The sequence below is a fragment of the Pseudorca crassidens genome, chromosome 16 (genome assembly GCF_039906515.1).
Source record: "Pseudorca crassidens isolate mPseCra1 chromosome 16, mPseCra1.hap1, whole genome shotgun sequence".
NCBI lineage: Eukaryota > Metazoa > Chordata > Mammalia > Artiodactyla > Delphinidae > Pseudorca > Pseudorca crassidens.
The window spans coordinates 73,797,690-73,821,507 of NC_090311.1; the positions used below are offsets into that span (position 1 = coordinate 73,797,690).

The 23,818-nt window shown below is 40.1% G+C and overlaps 1 protein-coding gene across 1 annotated transcript in view; it reads right to left on the reverse strand.

Moving 5' to 3' along the window:
• Window positions 1-1,187: 1,187 nt before the first annotated feature.
• The window catches only part of LOC137209339 (uncharacterized), a 99,120-nt gene continuing 76,489 nt past the window's right edge, over window positions 1,188-23,818 (reverse strand). The window contains exons 8-10 of the mRNA XM_067710935.1: window positions 18,417-18,565; window positions 1,764-1,864; window positions 1,188-1,387 (exon numbers count right to left, since the gene is read on the reverse strand). Of these exons, the coding sequence (XP_067567036.1) occupies window positions 1,275-1,387; window positions 1,764-1,864; window positions 18,417-18,565 (363 nt within the window). The 3' untranslated portion in view covers window positions 1,188-1,274. The remainder of the gene's footprint in view (window positions 1,388-1,763; window positions 1,865-18,416; window positions 18,566-23,818) is intronic.

Below are 23,818 nucleotides of genomic sequence, written 5' to 3' on the forward strand. Positions count from 1 at the left end.
AGAAACGAGGGCTTTCGTGGGCAGCTTGTGTGGCAAGAATCGTTCATAGCAGGAAAAGCATGGGTCATCAGAGGAAGGACCAGGCCCAAAACTACAGAAACACCAGTGGGCAAATACATGGCACAGAGTCTCCCACACCCTCAGCCTCCACTCATGGCTGACATTACTAGTTGATCACAGCCCCTTCCACTCCAGCTCAGGAAATGCTTCTCAATGAATCCAAAGAGCCAAGACAAATCATTTGAAGCTGGCTCTGAGTATGAAACTTCATTGCCATGTTGGAGCCAGTGCTGTGGTTAAGGGATTGGAAGACGAATAGTCATTCAGTTGGACTCAGACTGTTGACCTCTCCTTCAGAGAAGGTGAGCCTAAGAGCAAAGGAAGTAAATATCCTACTCATCATCGGCTGTTCCCTTCATGATCCCTCTGTTTTTGTACAGAGAAAATGAATGGGAATCAAATTGAATCTACTGCACATTCAGAACGTGCTGTGAGCTACGACCATGTGGAACTACCAGTACGTACCTGCCCACAGTCCTAAACTGGACATCAGGAGACCTGGATTTTAATCTCCATTCTTTCACTAATTCTGTAACTTTAGGCAAGTCTCTTAATTTTGCTGGACCTAATTTCCTTACCTGTAAAAACTGGGAACAGGTTGGTCTGGACTATATGAATTTTCAAGTTCCTTCTGACTCCAAATTTCCATGACTTAGAGAAAGTGCTCACTTACTACTCAGTTCAGCAACAGGCAGTTTCTACGCAGAAAAGGTTCTTTTAAAGAAAAATTAATAGAACAAAGGAAGAGCAGGAAGACCGTCAAATTCAATGTGGTAGAAATAGTAGCTCATAAAGTTAAAGGCTACTCAAAGTCAGTGTCACAAAGAGGTGAATATAGACCCTGGAATGAGAACCCCTGTGTTCAAGGTCAACTGGAACTCTTATTACTTCTATGACCTGTGCATTAATTATTCCTTGCTGTATAATAAATTACCTCCAAATTAACAGCTTAAAACAACAAACATTATCTGTGGATTTTTGTGGGTCCAGAATCCTAGTATAACTTAGCCAGGTGCCTCTGGCTCAAAATCTCTCACAAGACTGCGATCAAAATGTCAGCTGGACGTATATGTGTGGCTGATTCATTCTGCTGTACAGCAGAAACTAACACAACATTGTAAAGCAACTATATTCCAATAAAATTTAATTTAAAAAAAATTGTCAGCTGGAGTTGTGGTCTCATTCAAAGGCTCCATGATCCACTTCCAAGTCATTCATGTGGTTGTTAGCTGTATCCAGTTCCTCACGGGCTGTTGGGCGGGGGGCTTCAGTTCCTTGCTGGCTGTTGTCTGGAAGCGTCCCTCAGATCCTTCTACATGGGCCTCTCCTAAGGCAACACACAACATGGCAGCTGGCTTCCATCAGGATGAGCAAGCAAGCAAGAGAGAGTGAGTGCTTGAGCCACAGTCTTCCTGTGGGCTAATTTCAGAAGTGACATACCATCATGTTTTCCATACTCTGTTTATTACAAGCAAGTCACTTGATCCCGTCCACATGGAGGGAAAGGGATCACATAAGCACATGAACACCAGGAGGCAGGGTTCATTAGTGCCAACTTAGAAGCTGCCTACCCCAACCTGGGATCAAATATTTTAGCTTTTTAAACTGTGGTTACCCTTATTTAATGGGCATAAAGTAACTACATTCAAAGGTTGCTGTAAAACTCAATGAATACTTTATAAAACATTTAATTCGTTCAGTACCTGGAATGTAGTAAGTACTCAATAAATGGTGGGTATCATTTCTAAAAATTGTTTTCTGTAGAGAAATTGAGAAATCTACTTGAGAAGACATATTCACATACCTGAAAAATATAAATAAAAGAAGATTGAGGTGGGGTTAGTGGTTTATTTTCTGAAACTCTGTGAATCCTCTTCCCTGCCCTGCTCCCCCTCCAAAAACACCCAGACAGAACAATTAGTCTGCAAAATCAAAAACTCACCAAGAATATACACAAGAAAACTAGATGACTACATATTCCTTCAAACCTCAGAATAGAGGCTAGTGGGGACAGCATAAGAAGAACCGCAAAACTACCATCAAGGACTCGTTAGAAAGTACAGAAAGCTAATCTGAACTCAGCTGAAACCAGGTGGCAGTCCTGCAGGATCTAGTCTGTAGGTGAGAGCAATGGGATGGTGATAGGTCTGAGTGTCAGTGCTGAAGCAGTCTGGCCCCTGTGAACAAAACTCTCTTTCAAGTCAAATCCCTGTATTGAGGAGAAACTTCTGGAAATAGGATCAAATTAAGGAGGACAGAGAAATGGGGCAAAGGAAAGAGAAGTTCAAGACACAGATGGAGGAAGGGAACAGAGGAAGCAAATCTTAAGAGTATGGGGCCATGTGTTTTTACCTCTTTGCTAAAGAAATCTACTTTCACTTTAAAATGAGCAACAGAAATAAATTGAGATTGAATTATGATGGGAAACAAAAGGAAAGAGAATTTAAATAATGTAGAAGATATCCCTAGAGATAATGAAAACATGTCAGACATCCCTACAAAAAGCTGAAAACTGGAACTTAAAATTTCAAAACAAGTGAAAAGAAATGTTTTTAAATAATAGGAACTATAAAAGAAGAAACAAATCAGAATTGAAAAACTCTACTATGAATGGAGGAAATGGAGATTTGAAAGAGAGGATAAAGGACTCAGGAAAGAATCAAACAAGTTTAAATTAAGAAATTAACACTAAACTAGAAGAAACTAAAGAGTAAATGAACACAATGAATAATGCCTGAAGAGAAATGGAAAATGGAAAAAATATTTTAGGTAAAAAATAAAAATATGTTTTTAAAGAGATTTGAGAGAAAGTGATAGAACAAGGGGAGGGGGACTTCTACATAATAGGAGTCTCTGAAGAAGAAAAGCAAAGCAATGGGGCAGAACAACACTAAAAACTGTAATTTAAGAAAATGCTGCATGCCACAACAAAGATTCCGCATGCCACAACTAAGACCCAGCGCAGCCATAAATAAATAAATAAATAAATAAATTTAAAGAAATGTTCACGAAATAAAAGATGATATAAATCTACATATTTAAATCAAATTTCCCGAACTTAGGGCAATCAACTTAGAATAGCCAATGCTGAGATTATTCTAGTAAAAGGTATTATATTTTAAATGAAAAGATAAAAATTCTTTGGACTACCAGGCAAAAAAGACGAAGTCATTTATAAGGAAAAATAATAAGATTGCAATTAGACTTTCCAACAGCTATACTTATGCCACAAGACAAAGAAATAATATATTTTAAGTATTCAAGAAGAGAAAAATTGAGGCATTCAAGAAAAAAATAAGAAAATTCCCATATCAAGGATTCTATAGCCAGCTAAACTTGTTCACTAGTATAACAAGGCTACAGATAAACTGTTATGAATATACTTAGGAAATATTGCTCCCATGAGCCCTTCTTACAGAGTCTTCTAAAGAATCTACTTTAAGCTCTCATCACACAAAATGATTTGGGAGATATCCAACATAAGGACTGAACATTAAATTATGATTAAGACCTAAGGCTAAATTATGATTATAAAGGAGATAGTGTAGTATGCAATGTCTCTATATACTTTCAATGTAGATACAGAACAACTGAAAGACAGGAGGAAAAATCAGGAGAGGATATGAAAAATAGAAAAATCTTAAAAAAGAGAGAGTGAGAAAGAGAAGAAAAAGAACAGGTTAACGAACAATACCATATATAATCATCACCCTCACGCTTACAGACATTAATTAAGTTAGGGAAGTCATCTTTCTTTAGCAGAAGTCAGTAAGAAGAATATCTATAAGAACTGTTCCAAGCCTTTTGCCTTTTAATAGCTCTATATTCTGCATTATGAAACTTCATATATGAAAAATTTCAGAATGAAATTTCTATGGTCCCTTTTTTTTTTTTTTCTTTTGGCTGCACTGCATGGCTTGTGGGATCTTAGTTCCCTGACCAGGGACTGAAGCCGGGGCCACAGCAGTGAAAGTGCCAAGTCCTAACCACTGGACCATCAGGAATTCCCTACGGTGTCTTTCTTAAAGTATAATCCAAGGTCATCTATATCAGAATCACTTGGAGTACTTATTAAAAATGCAGATTTATGGGACTCTTCCCAGACCAGCTATATCTGAATCTCACAGTGGGAGATGGAGGAAGAGTGCTTGAAAATCTACACATTAACATGTTTTCCGGAAGATGCAGAAGTCATTTGAAAATCACTATTCTAAATTGTTACTCCAACAAAACATAATCTCTGTGTGCAGGTGTAATCCCTTTTCTCTACAGTTGGGTCTTTGTGACTGGAACACAAATGACAGTGGAATACAGTCAGTCCCTGCATATGCCTTTCACTGAAGTAATAAGGTATCCAATTACATATTCTTTTTTTAAATAAAAAGATAAATTAAACACTTAGATGATATTTTTCCTCTTAAAAATCAACAAAAAAAAACTCCCAGACCCATCCTTCAACCCATGTTCAAATACATTATTCAAAAATCCAAACCACCCAAACCCCACATATTTGTGATTGAATTCCTCCCTCAAATATGTTTCAGTTTCTGCCATATTTTAACTCCAAGCTAAATTCTACCATCAGTTATACAGATCAATATTCCCTGATTATAGCACATACTTAGTGAAAACAAATGGAGTCTGTATTTAATTCCTATATTAAAATTGCTTTTGCATAGTATAATTTGCATTTTATAAGGCCAAAGGCAATATGGCTACAATAACATTTAAAGGGAGCATGTGATCAGGTAGATAGAAGAGGAAATAGTGTATTGTAAAAGCTCAAGGTCAAAATAACAATAAAACAAATTTACTCATCTTGGCAAAAATCTTTACATTTTTTGAATTCTTTCTTCTTTTGGCCCTGTTACCACTGTGGTTTGTTCTTACTCTTCCATTGGTACAATATCTCTGACATTTCCACATACTATATCTGATCGACAAAAAAAAAAAAAATGGCAGGGGATGGAAAGAAAAAGAATCGATGGAGGCTGTTTACCTATGTTCACTATCTACTTGATTGATCTCCGTGTTCACACTTTTTTAGGCTCTGGACGCGCAGGCTCAGCGGCCATGGCTCACGGGCCCAGCCGCTCCGCAGCATGTGGGATCTTCCCGGACCAGGGCACGAACCCTTGTCCCCTGCATCGGCAGGTGGACTCTCAACCACTGCGCCACCAGGGAAGCCCCATGTTCACACTTTTAAGACTCAAATGTCACTTCCTCAGGGGAGACTTTCCTATCTATCCCCATCCCAAAGGCAGAACTGACCACTCCTCAAGTGTCTTTATGGCACAGACTACCTGATTCTATCATGGTATCTGATAATTCAGTTACTGTATACATACCCATCTTTGTCTATTAATCATTAAATCTCTTAAGAACAGGCTCAGGACTTCAATGGCTGCCCAGTGGTTAAGAATCCATGCTTCCACTGCAGGGGGCACAGGTTCGATCCCTAGCTGGGGAACTAAGGTCAAGCATGACGCGCGGTAGTGTAGCTAAAAAAACAAAAAAAGCAGACTCAATCTCTCTATCTTTATATCCCCAGCACTAAACAAAGTTAACACACTGGAGGCACTAAATAAAGTGAATGAATTAATGTTCTACTTTCCAACAAAACTGAATAAAAAGCGAAAAAAATAAAACAATCAGGAGTTCTGCTCAAGCACAATAACCAACATGATTTCTCTCCTGCCCTTTTTCTTAAGTGACTGGCTGTTTTGACATATATACATGGCTTTTACATGATTGTTTTCAAGGACTTTAAAAGGAGAGCTACTTCAAGGAAGGGATTAAATAACAGAAGCAGAAAAAGTGGACTAGCCCTTGATATATGGTGTCTATTTACACTTTACAACCATTTACTACCAGTTTGATGCTGGTTCTAATATCTGGTAGAATGCAGAGTTGTTCAAATTCTCAAGTGAATAATGCAACATTTCCCCCAAATTTATTTAAAAACACCAAATTGATATATGAATTTCTTCAATTTTAAGTTTTTCTCTCAGAAAGGTTTTTAAAATAATTTTGGAAACTACAGCTATTTGTTTATTGACAAAATCAATTGGATTTCCTTACTAAGCATAGATTAATGGAGAACTCAATTACCATGAATTTAGGCTTACTTAGATAGACAACTTGTCTTTTTCATAGGCTTCTTTGCTTGTGGTTATGGATTAATAACTCATAACCAGAGGAACAGGAATGTCCAGACCTCATTTAGCACTCTCTGTGAGGGATTAAGCTCCCGTCTCTCAGCTACAAACCCACCCTTGTATACATGCTCCATGATGCTGGGACTGGCATTTCTCTTTTGCGAGAGCATTTTCTGTTAGGTTCTGTGAATGGGAACAGTAGAGGGAGACAAAAAGCCTGGAGGAGGAAGAAGGGATTTGCTCCATCCCTTTTGCCAATGTCATCACTCCCCCAGTAATGTGCCAAGAGCAGGTGGCGGCACCCCCTCTGTGGAGGTCGTATACCCATCTTCTTAGGGCCCCTCCAAGCTTGCAGATTTTGCACATCTAACTCTTCCTTTTGTTCCCCCAGCCATGGGGGTCACAGTTACTCCCTGAAAGTGTTTACCTGCATTACCTTAATGTTCCCTTTTTGCCTACATCCAATACTATTTAATCAATTTCCTTTATTAAATTTTCTCTGTTGGAGTGGTGGGCAAGATGGTGGAGTAGGAAGACGCCGAGCTCCCCTCCTCTCATGGGCACACCAAAATTACAACTATTTACATAGCAACTATTGACGAGAAAGACTGGGAAAAAGCCGAAAAGGTCTTCTACAACTAAGGATATAAAGAAGGAAACACAACAAGATGGGTAGGAGACACGGTAAGGTCAAGACCCATACCCACAGGTGACTCACATATGGGACGAGAATTACAACTGCAGAGGTTCTCCCCCAAAGAGTGAGGGGTCTGAGGTCCCCACTGGGCTCCCCAGCCCAGGGGTCCTGCACCAGGAAGATGAACCCCCAGAATGTTTGGATTTGAAGGCCGCAGCAGGGCTTACTTTGGGGAGAGCCAGAGGGCTGTGGGAAGTAGAGACTCCACTCTTAAAGGATGCACACAAAATCCACATGCTCCAGGACCCAGAACAGAAGAAATAATTTGAAAGGAGCCTGGGTCAGAGCCACCTCCTGATCTTGGAGAGACTCCTAGAGAGGCAGGAGGAACCTGGAGGTCACCCCAGGGACACAGACACTGGCTGCAGCCATTTGGGGAGCTCCTACTACCAGGTGGACAGTGGTGCTGGGGAGCGTCATTTTGGAACCCTCCCTCGAGCCTATCAGCACCAGGACCCAGCCCCCCGCACCAGTCTGTCCTCACTGGTACTGGGATGCCCCAGGCCAAGCAATTAGCCCTGCAAGGACATACCCTATTCCCCAGTAAGCAGGCTGCTTTTTAAGATCCTTGATCCCACTCTGGGGCACAGCCCTGTCCACCAGAGGGCCTAGGACCTGGCCACACACACCAGTGCACTAGCCCTAGCCCCCAAACCCCAGGGCCCCACAGCCAGATATAACAGGACCCAGTTCCACCCACCAGTGACAGCACTAGCCTCATGACCCCTGGGCCTCAGCCCCACCCACCACCAGACCAACACCAGCTCTGAGACACCTTAGACCCCTTGGCCAGCTGCCCTGGGATACAGCCTTACTCACCAGCGGGCCAGCACCAGCTTTGGGACACCCCAGAACCCAGAGCCAGCTGTGTCAGAAACTGGCTCCCCCCGCAGCAGGCAGCCACTGGGAACCCAGGCCCTGTAACCACCTAATCCCAGGATAGTGGACCAGCATAATAAGGCAGTTGTGGGGCCCTGCAGCCATCTGCCTTGTGAACCTGGCCATGCCAACCAGCAGCCAGCGGCCTCTGCAGAAGGCAGAGCCCAGCAACCAACCAGACTGGGGGCCAGCCACATCTACCAGCCTGTCCACAGTAGTCAGCCTGCTGCAACAGAAGGACCCATGCAGCCCATATAGGGCTTATAACTCTGGTGGCCAGGGGGGAGTGCACTGCTGGGACACACAAGACATCTCCTACAAGAGGTTACTTCTTCAAGGTCGGAAAATATAACAAACCTACCAAATACATAGAAATAAAAAGAGCAAATTAGACAAAATGGGGCAACAAAGGAACATGTTCCAAATGAAGGAACAAGATAAAACCCCGGAAGAACTAAGTGAAGTGGAGATAGGCAATCTACCTGATAAAGACTTCAAGGTAATGATAGCAAAGATGATCAGAGAACTCAGGAGAAGATTGAATGAAGAGAGTAAGAAGTTAAAAGACAACCGATGGAATTGGAGAAAATATTGGCAAATGATGCAACCTACAAGGTGTTAATATCCAAAATATACAAACAGCTCATATGACTCAATATATATATTAAAAGAAAAGTCCCAATCAAAAAATAGGCAGAAGACCTAAAGCAGTATTTTTCCAAAGAAGACATACAGATGGCTAACAAGCACATGAAAAGATGCTCAACGTTGCTAATTATTAGAGAAATGCAAATCAAAATCTCAATGAGGTAATCACCTCACACTGGTCAGAATGGCTATCATCAAAAAGTCTACAGATAATGAAAGCTGGAGGGGATGTGAAGAAAAGGGAACCCTCATACACTGTTGGTGGAAATGTAAATTGGTGCAGGCACTATGGAAAATAGCATAGAGATTCCTCAAAAAACTAAAAATAGAGTTACCATATGATCCAGTGATTCCTCTGCTGGGTATATACCTGAAGAAAATAAAAACACTAATTTGAAAAGATACATGAACCCAATGTTCATAGCAGCCAGCATTATTTACAATAGTCAAGCTATGAAAACAACCTAAGTGTCCATCAAGAGATGAATGGATAAAGAGGATGGATAAAGATAAAGAAGATATATACATACACACACACACATATTTACATACATATACATACACATACCTACATAATGGAATACTACTCAGCCATTAAAAAAAGAATGGAGAGGCCGTCTTTTATCCATTGTATATTCTTGCCTACTTTATCAAAGATAAAGTGACCATATGTGCGTGGGTTTATCTCTGGGCTTTCTATCCTGTTTCATTGATCTATATTTCTGTTTTTGTGCCAGTACCATACTGTCTTGATTACTGTAGCTTTGTAGTATAGTCTGAAGTCAGGGAGCCTGATTCCTCCAGCTCCGTTTTTCTTTCTCAATATTGCTTTGGCTATTCAGGATCTTTTGTGTTTCCATGCAAATTGTGAAATTTTTTGTTCTAGTTCTGTGAAAAATGCCATTGGTAGTTTGATAGAGATTGCATTGAATGAAGGATAAGCTGGGATGAAGTGAGAGAGTGGCATGGACATATACACACTACCAAATATAAAATAGATAGCTAGTGGGAAGCAGCTGCATAGCACAGGGAGCTCGGTGCTTTGTGACCACCTAGAGGGGTGGGATAGGGAGGGAGGGAGGGAGACACAAGAGGGAGGAGATATGGGGATATATGTATATGTATAGCTGATTCACTTTGTTATAAAGCAGAAACTAACACACCATTGTAAAGCAATTATACTCCAATAAAGATGTTAAAAAAAAAAAGGAATGGAATTTTGCCATTTGCAACAATGTGGATTGACTTGGAGGATATTATGTTTAGTGAAATAAGTCAGAAAAAGACAAATACCAAATGTCATCACTTATATGTGAAATCTAACATATGAAATGAATGAATATAACAAAACAGAAGCAGAGTTACAGATATAGAGAACAAACTAGTGGTTACAGGATTGGGAGGTAGAGAGAAGCTGGGAGGTGCAAGACAGGTGAAGTGGATTAACAGGTACCAACTAGGGCTTCCCTGGAGGCGCAGTGGTTAAGAACCTGCCTGCCAATGCAGGGGACACGGGTTTGAGCCCTGATCCGGGAAGATCCCACATGCCGCGGAGCAACTAAACCCGGGCGCCATAATTACTAAAAAAAAAAAAGAGGTACAAACTACTATGTATAAAATCAATAAGCTACAAGGATATATTCTATAGTACAGGAAATATAGCCAACATTTTATAATAACTTTAAATGGAATATAATCTATGAAGATATTAAGGGACTTCCCCAGTGGTGCAATGGTTAAGACTCTGCACTCCCAATGGAGGGGGCCCAGGTTTGATCCCTGGTCAGGGAACTAGATCCCAGATGCATGCCACAACTAAGAGTTCGCATGCCACACTAAGGAGCTGGCGAGCCACAACTAAGGAGCCCACCAGCCACAACAAAGAAGCCTGCCTACTGCAACTAAGATCCAGCACAACACAAATAAATAAATAAATAAATATTTTGAAAAAAACATTGAATCACTGTTGTACACCTGAAATTCATATAGATAAATAAATAAATAGGAAAAATACTTAGGTTACAGTGTTGTTATGATGATTAAATATGAAATGTATGAAAAATAATCAGTGGGGTGCTCTAGCAGATCATCGATAAATAAAATACCTATTGGATGAAATGGTCAAAAAAATTCTCTTTGTTAAAAATAACTAGTGTGTTTTTTGTTTTCTTGACTGGGCTCTGATGTCTTGTTTGACTGTGGTGGTTAATGCATCGTTCATACTTAAGGAAACAAGGATATCTGCTTCCCCTTCATCAGACTGACTGCAAATAAGGGTTACATCTATCTTTAGCCAAGCACTTATTTACCAGCTAAAGCAGCAGTTTAGTGCCACATCAAAGGAATCCTCAAAGAGGACATTATACATTGTCACACATCAATCTATTAGCACAATCCATTATGAGACATCCACAAAGTAATGTTCCAGCTCCCACTTATTCATTTCCACTTCTCGTAAAACTGCTCTGAAGACATCTCAATGCGAATGTCTTTGCCAAGTCTACAGTAACTGGATGCCTCCAAAGCCATCAATTCTCCTGGACTGGCTGGGTCCTACACATAAATAAGAAATGCCAGGGCTTCCCTGGCGGCGCAGTGGTTGGGAGTCCGCCTGCCGATGCAGGGGACACGGGTTCGTGCCCCGGTGCGGGAGGATCCCACATGCCGTGGAGCGGCTGGGCCCGTGAGCCATGGCCGCTGAGCCTGCGCGTCCGGAGCCTGTGCTCCGCAATGGGAGAGGCCGCAACAGTGAGAGGCCCACGTACTGAAAAAAAAAAAAAAAAAAAAATCTTGATTGTAAATGGTGGGGGAATAAGAGGAGGGGTATATTCATATTGAAGATAAGAGTGATTATCTCTGGGTGAAAATATTATAAATTAAAAAATATTAGACATTTCTCACACTCACAATCATAATTATTGGACATCTTCCTACCAAAGAGAATTTAAAGTTGAATTAAAATTTAAATTGAATTAAATTTTTCTCCTGAGATGAAAACAAAAACCCAAAAAGCAAAAACAAAAAATCTCAAGATATCAATCAAGAAAGTAGCTTCCTACTCTATTTTATAACTTGTACAAAGGTTAGCTTTAAGTTGCTTGGTATTTAAAGTACTAAAAGTAGTATCCCAAAGTCTGGTCAATTTATTCCGTTAAATATGTGACTACACTATTTCATGGAATGAAGTATATGATACTAACTCTTGTACCTCAATTTTTAAATAAAGAATTTGGATCTATCAATAAAGATCATAAAACTGAAAGTAAGAGAAACTAGTTTTAAAAAAATCAGCCAAATTCATTTGTCTGGGAAGCTGTTTACCCAGTACATGATTTCTGGTCTGGTTCCATTTTTCTGTTTTTGGCATCTATAGAGCCCTTTATTGTATACCACATAATTACAACCATTCCTAGCTAGCCAACATATTATTTATGCCAAGGGAAAATAGGTACCTTGGTTTTTGAGTCATAAATGTAACAAGGTTTTTTGTTACATTTAAGAGATTTTAACCCAAAATTTTCATCTTTTATTTTCTCAGGCTTGGTATTGTCTCTAATCACTAATTTTAGGGTTATAAAATTTGAGACATTATCTACCTTTGAAATTTATTTTCTATTTGCCTCCTGATGGTGAAATAAACGTATTTATAAGTATGCCCTGACTTGAAGATAACCTATCCTTGGGAATTAAAATTTGCAAGCAGTACGCTGGGGGGGGCAGCTTATTATTCTATTCAAAAGAGATGCCCACATACCATTAATTTCTTACAGTTAAGAGGGAGTGGGTGTTAGAAAGCTGTGAAATCGGAAGAGGGAAGAAACACTTAAACCTTAAGTGTTAAATATCTGTAGATGAGTAAAAAGGTATCTGAAATTATAAGTCTATGAAAAAGGCAATATGATGAATATTCAATTTATAAAAAATTAGTTGACAGCACAAATTTTAGGAACATATATAACATGGAAATCAAAATTCATCTGTAGTGGAAATCTGTCCTTTGCTTATTACACATTGAACAAATCGAGTGTCTGCCTTGTTTCCAGGCACTTTGTGAAATGGTCACTGATGGTAAGCGTGGAGCTCTGGCCTAGCCAGCCTTAAAATGAAATACCAGGAATCCATTAGCATCATACAAAAGAAGTGTATTAAGCCGTTTAAAAACTGTTGGTGGCATCACAGTGATACCCCACGTTGTATGGTTCTTAGGCAAAGCTAACACCGGGGGTGGTGGGGTGTGGATGGGCCGAGGAGGATCTGCTGGGAGCCAACAGAATCTACTATTTCTACATGAGTCATCTTTTGTTTTTCCAGAGACATATTAAATGTCAGAAAGAGTATCTCCAAATGTGCTGTCGAGTGAGTAGCATGGAATTTTTACTATGCATATTGAATGCTCATACTCAGAAACTGTCCCATTTCCAAACGGCCCAATCCATCTGCATTTGGCAGGTCGCTTCAACTGTAAAGAAACACTTGAAATCATTGAAATAAGAAAAAAAAATTTCAATTGAGTTTGAAAATAATGAGTTGAAACACCAAGTGATCACTAAAATGGCAATGCTGATTTCTTAATTAAATGGTATTTGTAGCTATCTTTTTTTTAATAAATTTATTTATCTGTTTTTATTTTTGGCTGTGTTGGGTCTTCGCTGCTGCACATGGGCCTTCTCGACTTTTGGCGAGCGGGGGCTACTCTTCATTGCAGTGTGCGGGCTTCTCATTGTTGTGGCTTCTCTTGTTGCAGAGCACGGGCTGTAGGCACACAGGCTTCAGTACTTGTGGCTTGTGGGCTCAGTAGTTGTGGCTCGCAGGCTCAGTAGTTTTGGCTCCCAGGCTCTAGAGCGCAGGCTCAGTAGTTGTGGCACACGGGCTTAGCTGCTCCACGGCATGTGGGATCTTCCCGGATCAGGGCTCAAACCCGTGTCCCCTGCATTGGCAGGCGGATCCTTAACCACTGGGGCACCAGGGAAGCTCTGTAGCTATCTTAAGGTGGTCTCAATGTAATGAATAGAAAACAGTTTATTGATAGCTTATAATGTCACTCACTGTTCTGTGTGCTTTGGGTTTATTATCTGATTTATTGCTCACAACAATCTTTTGAAATAAGTTCTTTTATTATCACGCTCTTATAAATGAGAAACCTAAAACACAGAAAGGGGAAGCAATTTAACCAACCACACACAGCTAATAAGCATCAAAGCTGACCCACTATATATGCTGCCTCAATAATTTGCTTGAAGGCTTGCCAATTCATGGATGCTTTAAAGATTAACTATTTTTTAAAAACTTGATTCAAGTTTTTTCTGGATTTTAATAGATTCATTCTGCCAGTTTTCCAGTTGATGAATTTCTATATATAGGCCTTATGTGGGCCTCTCACATAGTTTGAAAACTTTACTCACCTAAGCAAATACAAAAGTAGCTATTTTCAGGACTGATCTGAGAAGAACTTTTTTCCATAAGCTACTTTTTGAGCAGATCATGAGACTCAAAATAGAATAAAAATAGTAAAGTTCAAACCCATTTGGGTAATGGAAGCTAGAAGTATGCAAAATAGAAGATGGTTTAGCTTTTCCTCTTTGTACACCTCAGAAACATCTGAAAAGATTTAACCTTCTCAAAAAAAATGCTCACCTTTGGGCTGAAACCAAACAGAAAGAACTTCAGTTCCAAAGGAAGCATTAAAAAAAAATTCTGAGTGAATTAGACGAGGCAATTGCCTGGAATTTGGTTGCATACAAAGCTACATTTTGTGCCCACACGTGCTCTAGTGTTGGTTTCCTGCTCAGTCAGCACTGATAGTTATTATTCTATAAAATAAATGTTTGCTTCTCAGGGCTATAAATCCTGAGACCACCTCAGAATCTTTAATGAACTTCATCTCTTATAGCAAAGAGGAAAACAGCCTCCTTTTTCTTTTGGTGCAGGATTTAAGGTGTGGTGGAGGGTTTCCCTGGTGGCACAGTGGTTAAGAATCCGCCTGCCAATGCAGGGGACACGGGTTCGAGCCCTAGTCCAGGAAGATCCCACATGCCCCGGAGCAACTAAGCCCCTGCGCCACAACTACTGAGCCTGTGCTCTAGAGCCCACGAACCACAACTACTGAGCCCACAAGCCACAGCTACTGAGCCTGCGCACCTAGAGCCCGTGTTCCGCAACAAGAGAAGCCACCGCGATGAGTAGCCCGCGCACCGCAACAAAGAGTAGCCCCCACTCACCGTAACTAGAGAAAGCCCGCGTGCAGCAATGAAGACCCAACGCAGCCAAAAACAAATAAATTAATTGATTTTAAAAAATAAAAGTGTGGCACTGCCATTTAAAAAAAAAAAAAGATGTGGTGGAAAGAAGACACTGTAATATTTCCCCATCTTCCAACCCTGCCCTATATCTAGGGGCATTATATCTTCCATGGAAAGCAATGGATGCCCTGTCGATAATACATGCAATATTCCCTCGGTTTAAAAATCTCATCAGTTTAATAATAGTTTTTGGCTGTGGGAGGGGAGGAGGAAGAAGAAATACTACAACATACATCATTAAATGAACACAATGATTGTGGGGCATGACTAGATATCAGATACATTAACTTATGAAAAAGCATGTCTTTAGAATTGAAGAGATTTGAGTATTTTTTGAATGGAATTAAATTGAAATAAAAGCTGTCAAGGAACAATTAGAAGTTACAAAGCCCCATTTCTTTTCCTGTTATGTCAAAGATGGCAGCCAGTGCTGCCACAGCTTTTTTCTGAGGGAATCTACTCCCAACCCCAGTGCTCACTGCATCTCCAGTTACAGCTGATTGGATGATGGAGGGACACTTGACAATAATCCGGGCCAATCAGATTTTTCCATTCTGGGAATTTGCCATTGGGACACTGAAAGACAGGCTCAATTAGCTGGAGGAGACAAGTTTCAAGGACATTAAAATTTGGCTCAGAGTCAAGCTCACAGCCAGACCCATCACCTGGAAGGCAAAATTATGGGAGAGCAGCGATAGCCAGTGTTCAGAGAAGAGCACAAGAATGCAGATCCTGCTGCCTTTGAAAAGTAATGGTATAGCCTCAATTCCCCAGTTTTCACTTTCACTGCCTGTTTAACTCAGCTGTTCTTAATTTGCTGCCCTTTGCTAGTGTTAGCCCTAAAAATCAACTCTTTTTTTCTCTAAAATAACTTGACTGCACTTTTTTTTTTTTAACAAAACAGTCCCATTTTCCATTCTCAAGCCATTATTTGTTGCCTTCCTGGCAGCCACAATGCAATGTTCATGCATACAGCTGATATCTGCTGCAATATTACCTAGCAAGGTCCAGACAGCCAAGCAAAGTTCACTGACTTGCCCAAGGTTTTATCATCTGAGCCAGAGCTGGATCCTAAGCCAGGTTTCCTTTGCCACCTAATGAAGTGGAATCTGCTCCAAATCTGGTCCTTTTCTGCATGCTTCTGACCAAAATCTTCGTTCCCTTTGAAGTAAATACTAGCTGTTCCCAAATTATCTTCCCAAAGTTTGTTGGTACACATTTTCTTACAGAAATAATATTTTAAGATGGCCAAGTTTCAAGATTAGGCCTGTTTTACCTATCATGAATCTGAACCCCACTTTGTTTATTAAGAAAATAGTGCAATACAATACTTTAGCAATGGTAGTTATTAAACAAAATAGTAAATTGAGTAAGAATTCTTTTTATGTATTTTGAATGTTCAGTTTGAGGAAGACCAGATTTTATTGGAGATTTAATGCAGATTCCTAAGAGCAGGTCTGGGTATTTTCAAAGGCTTTTAAGAGTTTCAGGAAACCAACTCTTCCTCATTATGCCTAAATACACCTCAAAATTTTTTTAGAGTTTCAGGAAACCAACTCTTCTTCATTATGCCTAAATACACCTCAAAATTTAACACCACCAGGAAAACAAGACAAAACAAAAACAAAAACCTGAACCAGTATGCCCCAAACTGTTATCAGAGGTTGCCTCTTGTAGGTGAAGTTATATGAGACTCTCTTTCACACATTTTTTAAATCCGTCAAACTTTTTAAGCCACTCTGTCTTACTTTTATAATCTGAATAAATGCAATAAAAAGACAAAAATCTTTACAGCTTCCTTTTACTGGACACTGTTGTCTCCTATACTTATGATTTATGATCATAGTCATTTTTAGATTCACAAATAGAAGAAAGAGTATATTTTATTATACAGACATGGGAAGAGAGAGAGATCTAACAAGGATTTGAGACATGGGAGAGAGTTGTCCGAGGTGGAAATATCCGAAATGTAGCTTGGCTGGGGTATCCAATGTATCACTACCAGGAGAAAGGAAGGAAGTGGTAGTAGAAAAAGAAAAGAGAGAGAGAGAGAGAGAAGGGAAGGAAGGAAGGAAGGGAGGAAAGAAAAGAAAGGAAGAAAGAAAGGAAGAAAGAAAGAAAGAAAGAAAGAGAGAAAGAAAGAAAGAAAGAAAGAAAGAAGGAAGGAAGGAAGGAAGGAAAGAAAAAGAAAAGAGTCCCTGCTTTCAAAGGTGTAGAATGGTTTTCTGGAACAGATAAGTTAAACGGGACGGGCCTTCAGGAAGACCACGCCTAGAATCAGTGTACACAGACTGGGACTGTCACAAAGAGGGCATTTAGAACCAGGGGAAATGCTTATGTAGACAACAAGATCAGCCTTAACTAAAGGTGGAAGTAGGAGAGAAAGGGGATAGGAAGGCATCCCTCCTCTCCTCCCCAGTAGCGTACCCCATGAAATGACTTCACTGAACTTCTTTCAATATAAGAAGGGCCATTACGCTCTGCAAAAATAAAATTGAAGAATGCAAACACTCTTGGGAGAGTAACAACTCAAAATTACACAAATATCATGAATTAATATTAAAAGCTATACTTTATAGAGAATCAATTTGCTATAATGGTGAAAGAATTGTAATATAGTGCTTGATGAAGGGGAAGTGGGGCTACCACAAAAAAATCATAAAAATTGCTATCATTTACTGAATGTAAGTGATGCATCTGACATTGAGAAACGAAAAGACTTTGTGTGCATTATTTCATTTCATCTTCTCACTATCCCTACATGTGATGAGCAAACTGTGGTTCAACATTCCCAAGGTCACATGGCTCAAATGGCAGCACTAAGACTCAAAGAAGATAGTGACTGGAAAAGAGTTCCTGAAAATACTACTCAGCTGTGTCCCAATTAGACCTGAGGATGGTCAGAATATCATTTAATTGGAGAGAGAGAAAATTGTGGGAAGGGAGTGTACAATATCAGTAAGGGGGCTAAAAATGAGGTGCGACAATTTTAGGGCCTTCAGGAGGGAAAAATGTGACCAGTCTGCTTCGTCCAGGCCCACCTGAACACAAATCTATACTTAAATAACAAGTGCAACTCTGATTCCCATAAGTTAGGGAGAGAACACAGAACAGGTGTCTCTTCCATGGCCAAGAAGGCAAGAGGCACCCTCCTCATTCAAAGGGATAAATGAACTCACTATCTTATCATGCCTCACAGCCTTTTAAAGTGAGGGGGATGGAGAAGGGAGGGAGGAAGCGAGGGAAGGGAGGGAAGGAAGGAAGGAAGGAAGGAAGGCAGGGAGGGAGGGAGGAAGGAGAAAAAGTCAGTAAAACGGAACCACTCTTTTTTTTTTTTTTGGCTGCGTTGGGTCTTTGTTACTGTGTGCAGGTTTTCTCTAGTTGTGTCAAGCGGGGGTTACTCTTCGTTGCGGTGCGGGGGCTTCTCATTGTGGTGGCTTCTCTTGTGGAGCATGGGCGCTATGCACCCGGGCTTCAGTAGTTGTGACATGTGGGCTCAGTAGCTGTGGTTCGCAGGCTCTAGAGCGTAGGCTCAGTAGTTGTGGCGCACGGGTTTAGTTGCTCCGCGGAATGTGGGATCTTCCCGGACCAGGGATCAAACCCATGTCCCCTGCATTGGCAGGCAGATTCTTGCCCACTGTGCCACCAGGGAAGTCCCACCACTCTCATACTTACCGACTGCCCCAGGCCATGATCAGTGTCTTCATCTCCCTCCCCTTCCGTGGTTTGCTGCTATCAAGGAGCACTTTCCACACAGCACAGCCCTCACCACTCTTGGTCCTTCCAGCTCCAAACAGATCGGATTGCTTGGGGCTCCCAACCCCCTGTAATTCAAAAGTCATTTTTGAGAAGTGATGCTCTGAATGCTCACTCAGACCACTGCTCGCAAAACACATGTGATAGGGACAAAGTCACCTAATACCTCAGAGCCATTTCCTCTTTGGTAGAATGAAGACACCAGGTTCAGAACTATAAGGTCCTTTCTCAAAAAAAAAGAATAAATGAAACCTAAGCGGACAGCAACTATTAATGTAAATGGAATAAGTAGTCAATATATATTCTGTCAGACATTTCCTGTTATGAAGAGTATTCTCTCTCTCACTCTCTCTCTCTCTCTCTCTCTCTCTCTCACACACATGCACACACACACAAGCTGAAGACATCATAGATTTTAATATGCACCATTGATTGTAAGATGCATCCCACTTTCAAAGATATTCAGCTGGATCCTAAAATCTATGAAATACACTGAGGTGCTGGGAGACTCACTTCTCACGTTAAACCCTGACATATTACTAGCATTTGCTACAACATACCTGTACTACTCTATCAAATAGTGCAAAGTTCATTCTTATTTCTCCCTGTGATACATCCCACTTCCTATCTATTGATGGCTCTTCATACCCTCACTCCAGGCTCCCTGAAGCCTCAAGCTCCCATCTGTTTCCCAAATGTCTCCAGAACGTCCTAGAAGTATCTCTTCCTCCTCATTATGATAACTTTTAACTTTTCTAGCTCCCCTGTCCCTTTGAAAATAATTCAGTCCTGTATCTCATTCTCTTAGGTCTTGTTAAATGATTGGAATAAAATTTATGACGTAATTACAGCTAGAGTTTTCATGATGGGCAATAAAATTTTCAGATGTCAGCTTTTCATCTTAATGTAGGCGTTCTTACAAAAGAAACCAATGTGTATTTATTGAGGAATAAAAAGGGTGGTATATGGAGAAGAAGAGTTTTGTTCCCTTTAAGTCATACTGTTTGATCACCATTTATTGCCTCAAATATGTAAGTCTGGGTGGCCTTCTTACCACAGGGGCTACCAGAAGTCTGAGAAACCTCACTTTCCTTTGTCTCCTGCAGGAATGCAGATGCAAAGCCTCAGAAATAAAGAAAATCTAAGCAGCTACTATGACCATCCGCCTCTCCCTCCTCCCCTCTATCATCGTCAGCATCATGATCATCCTCCTGTTTCCCTCTTTGATTTCGCTCCTTTAAAAAACCCCTCAAAATTAATTTCCTTTCTCCAAGGATCTGTATAGGAACCCAATGCCGACACTTTGAATACTAATTGCATTTCGGGTTGTACCTTAATTTGCATCCTTATTTATTTTTATTTCTATATTATTTCCCTGTGGTAGATATAACTTAGAAGTGCATTTTACCTTTTTTTTTAAATAAGAGGGGCATTAATTTATGAGCTCTTTGTAACTTTTTAGCAATTTTCCCCATTGAAAAACCCTTTCGTTGGTACCCAAACACACTGCTTAATGGGAACAAAACTTGATAAGATTTCTCTGATGGGCACTGTGTCAATATGCATCAAAAACCTTAATATTATGCAGGAATTTTAAACCCAGAAGTTTCATATCTAAGATCTTATTTTAAGGAGAAAATCTGAGATAGGTAGAAAAGTAAAGTTTAAGAATATTCATGAAGTGCATTTTATAATTCAATCAATATGAATTTGGTTAGGTAAGTGTTAGTGAGTCCAAACAACGGATTATTAGGTAGCCATTATTGTCATATTGTTCAAGAATATTATTGACATGGAGAAGTTCATAATAAATTTCTAAACCAAAAACACAGGTTACAAAACAAGACTCTCGCTATTATACCATTTTCACATAGTATAAAGTTTAAAATGTTTAGAGTCAAAGACATCTTGGTTCAAACGTTGGTTCCTTGGTTCCCAGTTCTGTCACTTGCTCCTTACACAAACGTGCGTAGGTTATTCAGCCTCACAAACCCTCAGTTTCCTATGTTATGTAGAAATAATAATGTCCAGTTCTTAGGAAGATTAATTTAAATAATGGATGCAGAGCCCTAAGTACATGGCCCTACATATAATAAGTGCTCCATAAATGGTTCTCAACATGTGTGTCATTTGGGGGTTCTGATTACAGGTAACAGAAATAAATTTTGACCAACTTAAACAAAATTTATTGAAAATAATGCAGGAAAGTTGGAGAGCTAGGCCTCCAACCAGAAATAGGCAGAAACCACTTTAGCTTCAGGTGCTAGAAAGCAGGAATTACAGGACTGGTCTTGTAGTGGATAAAAGAATGCCAATCCCTTCACTGACCAATTTCACACATTCAAAATCAAAGTCCCAGCAGAGAGCTTCTATGGGCTGAGCTGAAGCCACAGCCCACCTTCTGGCCACAGGAGGCAGGAAAGAAACAATCTGCACCCCAATGTTCACAGCAGCACTAGTTACAACAGCCAGGACATGGAAGCAACTTACATGCCCATTGGCAGAGGAGTGGATAAAGAAGATGTGGTACATATATACAATGGAATACTACTCAGCCATCAGAAAGAACAAAACAATGCCATTTGCAGCAACATGGATGGACCTAGAGATGATCATACTAAGTGAAGTAGTCAGACAGACAAAGACAAATATCATATGATATCACTTATGTGTGGAATCTAAAAAAATGATACAAATGAACTTATTTACAAAACAGAAATAGAGTCACAGATGTAGAGAACAAACTTATGGTTACCAGTGGGGAAAGGGGGGAGGGATAAATTGAGAGATTGGGATTGACATATACACACAACTATATAAAAAACAGATATAATAAGGACCTACTGTATAGCACAGGGAACACTACTCACTACTCTGTAATGGCCTATATGGGAAAAGAATCTAAAAAAGAGTGGATAATAGGTATATGTATAACTGAATCACTTTGCTGTACATCTGAAACTAACACAATGTTGTAAATCAACTATACTCCAATAAAAATTTAAAAAAAAAAAGAAAGAAAGAAAGAAAGAAAGAATCTGAGCCCTCAGAGCACAGGCAGCTGAACTTTTTTAATCTCATCAAGATGATACACAATGGTTGTAGGCTGACTCTCCCAGAGGAAATCAGGCTATGTAATGAAGGGTGTGTATGCTGCTGGGTGGCCATAAAATGACACATGTTCTTATAGCACATAATCATCAGGCAATTTTTTTTCATATTTTTTTCCATTATGGTTTGTCACAGAATACTGAATATAGTTCCCTGTGCTATACAGTAGAAGCTTGTTGTTTATCCATCCTATATGTAATAGTTTCCCTCTGCTAATTCCAAACTCCCACTCCTTCCCTCCCCCCACCCCCTCCCCCTTGGCAACCACAAGTCTGTTCTCTATGTCTGTGAGTCTATTTTTGTTTCACAGATATGTTGATATGTTTCGTATTTTAGATTCCACATATAAGTAATATCATATGGTATTTGTCTTTCTCTTTCTGACTTACTTCACTTAGTATGATAATCCCTAGGTTATGTTGCTGCAAATGGCATTATTTCATTCCTTTTGATGGCTGAATAATATTCCATTTAGCATGAGGTAATTTTGAAATGGAAAAAATATAAATCAAACATTTATTTTAAAAAGAAAAAAAGAAAGCTCTTTCACATACATGTGACCAGCATAAAGCCCTGTGAGGAGAGCAGGAAAGGAACTGTTTTCATTTTACACAGAGAAACTGAGACTCAGGGAAGCTAAGGGACTAGCCCAAGGACTTCTCACTGGGTTTGGGGCAGAGCTGAGACGGGGTCATGACTCACTGTCTAAGGCTGTTCCCTAGGTGCTCGATGGAAATCGTCAAACATCTCCCAGCCTTCCCTGCTTCCCAATCCAAAAGTTCAAAGGACACAAGATTACTGGTTGGTGGTATTTCCCTTTCATAGGACTTGCTGGTCCCCCTGCTGCTGGAAGTTCAGGCCCTGAGCTGGAGGCCCTGCTGGAGGCAGGACCGTTGGCATAGCTGAGGGAGGCCAGGAGACTTGGCAGCCCGCCTTCATCACATTTGGGGGAGGGAGTGGAGAACCAAGGGCTGAGAAACCATTGGAGAATAAGTCAGGCTAGAGGAAGACAAAAAGTCAGGGGCCAGCCTGCAGAGGAAGTGTTACGGAGGGCAGGCAGTGAGGAGACAGAAGAAGGGGGTGTTTTGTAACCAAAGAATTGGCGAAATTGTTAAATCAGCCAGGAAGGGGCCCAGTGGTTACCAAGATCTCCTGCACCTGGCAGCAGAGAGAGAAAAGTAAAAGCCTCACAAGAGTGCCCTCCCCCTCTCTGATAAATCGCTTCTCGTGATTCACAGTGATATTTGACATCTGAGTCACTGAGGGTTGTCTTCTGCTTTTTCTCTCTCCTTACAGCTTATAGAAGAGCCCACCAGAAAGAACAAACCAACTGCAAATTCCCAGATTCCACAAGTTACAATGATAACTGAATAGTTCTAGAAAGATCCTATTTAGGAGTCATCTTACCTAATATATGCATTTTTCAGTTAAAGAAACTGAGACACAGAATTACAAATTTGTCCACATCTATTTATTTATATACCTTAAGACACTTAAAATATGACTATCTAGACCAGGGCTTGGCAAAGGGCCATCTAGTGAATATTTTTGGTGTCGAGGGCCATATGGTCTCTGTTGTAATACTCAACTCTGCCACTGTAGAACAAAAGCAGCCATAGACAATATATAAACACATGGATATGGCTTTATTCCAATGAAACTTTATTTACAAATACAAGGTGTGGGCCAGACTTGGCCAGTAGGTTGCAGTTTTTCAACACCTGATCTAGACCTAGTTATTTATTAAACACCATGTGAACATCCCAGAAAAACATATGAGCAAATAGTGGGCATCAATTAAATTCCCACAGGAGTGATAGTAATCATGGCTACAATTTATAAAGCACTTCCTATGTGACTTTCCTCACTTAATTGCTCCACCGGTCCCGTGAGATGGATACTATATGCTCTCCATGTTTTCCGATAAAAAAATGAAAAACACAGGCAGGTCAAATAACCTGCCAATGGTCAGACAGCTAGGAGGTGGTATTTTCTGTATTTGAACCCAGATCCATCTCACTTAAGGACTCAAGTGTGCTTAACAACATCAGATAAAAGAATATAAATACCTAAAAGGCAGAATAGAAACTGTGTGAAGTTTCTCACAAAGCGTTTAATGTTTCCATGTTATTCTGAAGGAAACTTCCAGTAGTTTATATATTTTAACAATGCATCTATATCAGCAATTTGGATGAGGCATGGGTCTGCCT